Here is a 6,819-nt window from a genome sequence, read left to right on the forward strand (position 1 = left end):
AAACTCATAACTTCAAAAAGATTTATATGACACGTTGAATAAAAATTTCGGTTTGAAAATGCTTTTATAAATAGCTAGTTTCTCATACTTAAATTATCGATTTACGACAATTGTTATACGAGAAATTCGTCATGTGATGGGTTTAAACTAGGTAGAAAGTCCTAAATTGCGTTCTACAATGGCTCACAAATAATGAATTTTTGTGTCATTTTTTATGTGTGCTTATCTCAATGATAATTAAAAGCACAAATAAAGGCAACTTCAATAAATGACGCTTTTACTGCACTTCTGAAAACTGATTTCAAAGATTTTTCTGCTTGAGATTGGTGAACAGATTATTAAGAAGTTTGTGGTAGTGTTATTAAATCACTTTCTAATACTAGAATAATTTGTTTTGAAACAGCATGATAATGAAGAAAATGTAAAAACGTTTTTGAAAAAATATTATTAGAGGGGCCGGAAAGTATAGTAGTTTTTTTTTTTTCAAACGAATATGTACAGAATGTTCCGTTTTAACTTGCAAGATCTCTATTTTCGCAACCATTAGTCCTAGATGCATACTTCTAATTGCAAAAATGTTCAAAATCAGACACAGAGTTTGGATATTGGAAATAGTGAAAATCAAATGAGTCAAAATGCAAAATTTAACTTTTTATACGGGCCCCAGGTTTCCTAACTTATATTTAAGGAAATAATCTGCATTGAAACAAAAAATCCAACACACAAGTTTGATTCAGTAAGTTACCGCCCTAGAGCCAAGGCTAAAGCAGAAATGCGTGAAATACACCGCCAGCTCAGTCATTTCCAGCCGAGGATTGCAGTTTCGTGCTTATTAGCACTCATCAGCACGGCCTAGGAAAGTGACTGAGCTGGAGATGGAAAACCTCTTAAGGAAGCCAAGAGTGCCAAACAAACTGGTAACTAATACAGAATTAGCGCTTACCAGACGAGTGACCGAAGCAATGGTTCGGTTCAACTCGAATTTTGAAGGCAAGGCAGGTATATTCAGTAAGTTACCGCCCTACAGCCAGGGCTAAAGCAGAAATGTATTTCTGCTTTCAAAATTTGAGTTGAACCGAGCCATTGCTTCGGTCACTTGTCTGGTCAGTGCTAATTCTGTATTAGCTACCAGTTTGTTTGGCACTCTTGGCTTCCTTAAGAGGTTTTTCATCTCCAGCTCAGTCACTTTCCTATGCCGGGCTGATGAATGCTAATAAGCACGAAACTGCAGTCCTCGGCTGGAAATGACTGAGCTGGCGGTGTATTTCACGTACACAAGTTTGACTTTAATACAACCAATATTCACAGATATATAAAACTGCAGCGTTTTGTGACTTACACCACTTAACACTCGCCGTCAATAACACCTTTTGGGGGAAATATACACAGTCAAATTAATGTGACCATCTGTCAAAAGCCAGAATAACCACCTTTCACAGAGCGGACTGCTGCGAGACGTGCAGGAAGAGAGTCCCTTAGGTCCCTGAAGATGTTCTCTGGGATGTTGAGCCATGCCGACTCTAATGCCGTGAGATCCATGGCGCGAACAACTCGATCGAGATGGTCCCACAGATGCTCGATTGGGTTTAAGTCAGGTGAGTTTGCTGGCTAGGGGAGGACGGTAAACTCATCTTGGTGCTCTTCAAACCACGTACGTACACTGACTGCTGTATGGCACCTCGCATTTTCCTGCTGGAAGATGCCATCATCCTGAGGAAAAACAATGCGCATGTAGGGGTGGACATCGTCCGCAAGGACAGATGCGTACTTGTATTGATCCATCGTGCCTTCCACAATGATCAGTGAACCAAAGAGAATGCCAGGAAAACATTCCCCAGACCTTAATGCTATCGCCTCCAGCTTGGACCGTTCCGGCAATGGTTGCAGGGTGGCTCCTTTCAGAGGTTTCACGCCTTATACGCCAACGTCCATCTGTCGGATGGAGCATAAAACGCGATTCATCTGACAACGCTACCTGTCGCCACTCTGTGGACGTCCAGCTGCTGTACTGGCGTGCAAATTCTAGCCTTCGTCATCGATGAACAGCAGTCAGCATAGGTGCACGAACCAGGCGTCTGCTTCGGAGGCCCAGACGCAGCAATGTTCGCTGAATAGTAGTTTAGGAGTCACTTTTGGTAGCCCCTTGGTTCATTTTGGTGGTCAGTTGCTCAACGGTAGCCCGTCTATCTGCCCGAACGCATCTCCGCAACCGTCGTTCGCCTCTGTCATCTATGGCCCGTGGTGCACCACATTTGCCACGTTGCTGATTTTGGATAGTCTCATTTTGCCATGCACGGTACACTTTTACCACGGCGGCACGCGAACAGTTCACAAACTCAGCCGTTTCGGAAATGCTTCCACCCTTGGCCCGAAAGCCAATGATCGGGCCCTTTTGGACGTCGGACAAATCGCTTCGTTTCTGCATTACGCCAACGATTGAAATGTTTTCCGAAGCCTTCACACACCCTTTATATATGCTCAACTGCACTGTGCTGCCACCTACCTTCTGTGATTGGTTATTTAACTCTGACGTGGAAAGTACGTGGTGGTCACATTAATGTGACTGGACTGTGTAGCAGTTAAACAAATGTGAAAAATTGTATGTGTGCATAGAGTGTGGTTTTTCAAATTGTTCAATGTTTTGCAGTGCTTTTTTGCATACCACGGCATAACATTTCCTCGAATTTTTCGAATAGCAATGAAAAGTATGAATACATCTTTTTTTTTACTTTGAATAACCTTTTATTCTTCCGAAAGGGCGATAAGTTCTAATCTTATATTCTGTATAGTCCCTTAAAACATTAAACTGGAATATCTCCTTGAGTTTAAGTCGCACAAATGTCAAGTCTTTTGTGTCAGTAATAGTTTTCAATGGGATTATTTCTCTAAGTGTAAGTTAGGGGACCTAGGGCCCGTATGAAAAGTTAAATTTTGTATTTCTTGACTCATTTTTGTTTTTGCTTCAAATTTTAAATATATTTACTCTGCATCTAATTTTGAACATTTTTGCAAATGGAAGTATGTATCTAGGACTAACGGAAGTTAAAATAGAGGTTTGCTGGTTAAAACGGAACACCCTGTATATGTATTATATATATTTTTTTAAATCAACGATGTAATAGCCCTCGTTATTAACAGTCATTTGCCATCTATAACCGGGACAAACCTAACCTGGCAGTATTGTGAAGGCTACGCAAATCCTAATCACAACATTACAACGCTTCCGGGTTAGATTTGCACCCAACTGTGGAGTAAAAAAATGAAAAGCTTCAACAGAAAGGTAAAATAGGGATTGCGTTACTTTTACATTTTAAATAATAAAACAGTAATGTGTGATTCACACAAAAGTGAACTTTTAGAAAATGATTGCAAAAAATGTTCTCGTGCTTATGAAAATAATTTTTAAAAATGCATCCTCTTAATACTTTACGATATAAGTCATAATAGCTAAGAAGAATGGAAGATTTTTAGTTGATCTACAATTTCTTCAAAGAAGATACCTTTAAAAGATTTGATAATGACTTTTAAGAGTTGGAACTACATTAAAGTTCTTAAAATCTAGAAAGAGATTCATAATTTCCTTCGGGTTCATCTTCTCACTTTAGCAATATAGCGATGAAAAAAAAAATGGAAATTGAAAGAATATAAATCGAATTTTCATTTTTCATTAAGTATATTGCTTCAGAAAAGATCAAAGTTGGTACTTTTATATATTTTAAAAAATGAAGACGCTAAGTAATATTTTCAAATAAGGCAGAATTTTTTTTTCTGAAAGATTTTTTTTTTTATTTCACTTGAACTAATAATTATAAACTGAAAGTTATGTATATTTAAGTTATCAATGTCAACACGCTCTAATGCACAGAAAGGACGAGTAGTCATTAAAACAATTTTTGACAGCAAAAGCAAAAGAGGTAAATAATTCAACAACGAATAGAAATTTACTATCATAGTTCTAGTTTTTGTCCTACTGAATTCATTCTAAGTCAAACTTGAGTTTTTTCATTCCATACTTACTTCAGTTGATAACAAAATAGTTTTATTGCAAGTGTACAAAACTTGCTAATAAAAAAGTTGACTGTTAATTAGCTATTATGGTAAATCCGAAAATCAGAAAAAAAATTGATCTTTGTATATAATTAATGTGGTTGTTTGAAAAAAAAATTATAATCTTGTTTATTTCTGGTGGTTCATTTGTTTTTATTAGCACTGAAATTTTCAAAGTATGTTGTAAATATGCATTTTCAGCATAATCATTAAAGAATAAATATTTTTTTAAAGTTTCATTATTAATAATGTAATTAGAAAAATTAAGCAATACGCCTATTACATATCAGTAAATGTGTTAACATTATTTGAAGTAAGAGAATGAGAATAAGAAAGAGTAAGAGGATTCTAGTTCTTGCGTTCGAAAAGAGATTATACTTTTTCTAAAACTTTCCTTTTTTTTCTTTAATTTAAAGATAAGTGATTGAAGATATCCTGGAAAAGTAAAAAAAGTTAATAATTATAAAACAGAAAAATAATAAATTTATTAAATTACGTTACACTTTCTTCACTGATCATAAGTTCCGCTAAACCGCACCTTCTACGCGGTGGTAAATAAAAATTAGTGCATGCATCTAAAAACAGAAGAAGAAAAACTCTTTAATGTTCACCAATGTTATTGTGATTAGTTCTTATCTTTTCATTGATAAATAATTTGTCGACAAGCCAATAAAAAAAGTTGTTAGTCCTCAGAAACACAATTCTTAAAAATGTGTATCTTAGTTAATAAAAAACCTAAGAAATAATTAAAACAGATTCATTGTCTTAATTTTTATTACTCCTGTAACGTGAAACTCCCAGAAATGTGTTTACATATCATGTATTTAGTTGTAATTATCTATTTGCGTCTGTATCAGACGCAAATTAATGTGTTATTTGTTTCAACGTTGTCATCTTCCTAATGTACGCAAAAGTACTTAACAATAGTTTATTTAAAAACCAATGTTTAAAAAAGAGAGAATGATAAATGTGAAAAAAAAAACAACTAACTTAGCCGAGATGTGTTTAATAGTTGTCATATCGTTATTTCATGTCGAAATTCAATATAAAAAATCACTGTAATATTACGCTTGTGAAAATATGAACAAGTATGTAAAACATTAAAACTATTTATGTCAAACATACAATAAGTATGCAAATTGTTTTTGAACCAATGGTCTCTAAAAAATACAAAAAAAAAGAAAGCTTATTGTGAAAAAGTTTTTAAAAAGTATATCATTCGAAGATTTTTTTTTTAAATGTGTAGCAAAACAGCCGTGTATTTTATTTTCCGCATGATTCAAATAAATATGAATATTCTTACCATTCACTGTTTGACATTCGCATATATAATGGCCAAAATCACTGATCGAGTAACGCTCTGACGTCACCGACTGTCGGACATAAGGTCCACAAAACAGCCACTCATATAAGATTGTAATTTTGAAATAGAAATCCTTTGAAATTTAAAAGTTTGATGCGTTTCTTATTTAATGGTTTTATGAAGTGATTCCTTTCCTGCTTTAACCCATAATGTAATTTTGTTGAAAAAAAAAACAAAAGCAGTGTTACGCACAATGACGACCCAACTTTTGAATGCATTACCAACTATGGTATATACGAGATATCCGTGTTAAAAAAAAGAGGGGACAACTTTGCTGTAGTTCCCAAGTATATTCCGGTGGAAGACATCGTAGCCAACATTGAAGCCGGTCTCCACAAGCTTCCAAAGGACGTGTCAGAAGACATCCGCCGAGAGGCATCGAGGTTTTTACAGCGAGCCAATACACCAAGGAGCAATATCCCAGCGCAAGAAAGACGTGCCTTGAAACAGCTCAAGTCCAATCAAGATATTGTCATCTTAGCCGCTGACGAAGGAAATGTCACCGCCGTCCTTAACACCGAGGACTACCATGACAAGATCCAAGAATTGTTAGACCCCGATATCTACAGGTCCCTAACTAAAGATCCAACTGCGAAAATTCTGCGAGAGACAAACAGACTCATCAAGGACTCGTTAATCCCACCCGAGATACAACGCACCATAAAGAAATCAGAAGCTCTCCCTCCTAGACTCTATGGACTACCGAAGTTCCACAAGTCTGGAGTTCCCCTTCGACCCATTGTAAGCGCCATTGGTTCACCGACATATGAAGTCTCCAAGTACATCGCGGGTCTTCTGAAACCATTTATTGGATTATCATCATCTTTCATTAAAGATTCCAGTGACTTCGTTCAAAAAATAAATTTAATTTCTCTCCAGCCATCCGATTTGCTCCTAAGCTTCGACATTGTCTCACTCTTCACAAAAGTCCCAGTTGTAGATGCACTACAGCTGATTACTCCACTTTTCCCTCCCGACATCACAGCCCTTTTCAAGAACGTCCTGACGACTACTTATTTCCAGTGGAACACAAAATTCTACGAACAACGGGATGGAGTTGCCATGGGAAACCCCTTAAGCCCTGTCATCGCTAATTTCTACATGGAGTTCTTCGAACAGAAAGCCCTTGCCTCCACCACAAAGAAGCCCGAGATTTGGTTCCGATACGTTGATGACACTTTTGCGGTGTGGAGCCAGGGAGAAGAAGACCTGCAGTTGTTTCTTCAACATTTGAATAGCATTCTTCCCAGAATTCAGTTCACCATGGAGAAGGAGAGAAATAATCAGCTGCCTTTCCTCGACGTTCTTGAGACGAAAAAGGGAAGACGGGACGCTCGGCCACCAAGTGTACCGCAAGCCCACACACACAGACCGTTACCTTCATAAGTACTGAAACCACCACCCGAGGC

At 36.9% G+C, this 6,819-nt stretch overlaps 1 protein-coding gene across 1 annotated transcript; it reads left to right on the forward strand.

Annotated features, from left to right (window-relative positions):
* Positions 1–3,841: 3,841 nt before the first annotated feature.
* LOC129216588 (uncharacterized) lies at positions 3,842–6,796 on the forward strand. The gene is made up of 2 exons (XM_054850803.1): positions 3,842–3,914; positions 5,691–6,796. The coding sequence occupies exons 1-2, from the start codon at positions 3,842–3,844 to the stop codon at positions 6,794–6,796; spliced, it is 1,179 nt and encodes a 392-aa protein (XP_054706778.1).
* Positions 6,797–6,819: the final 23 nt, after the last annotated feature.

Source organism: Uloborus diversus, chromosome 2 (assembly GCF_026930045.1).
Source record: "Uloborus diversus isolate 005 chromosome 2, Udiv.v.3.1, whole genome shotgun sequence".
NCBI lineage: Eukaryota > Metazoa > Arthropoda > Arachnida > Araneae > Uloboridae > Uloborus > Uloborus diversus.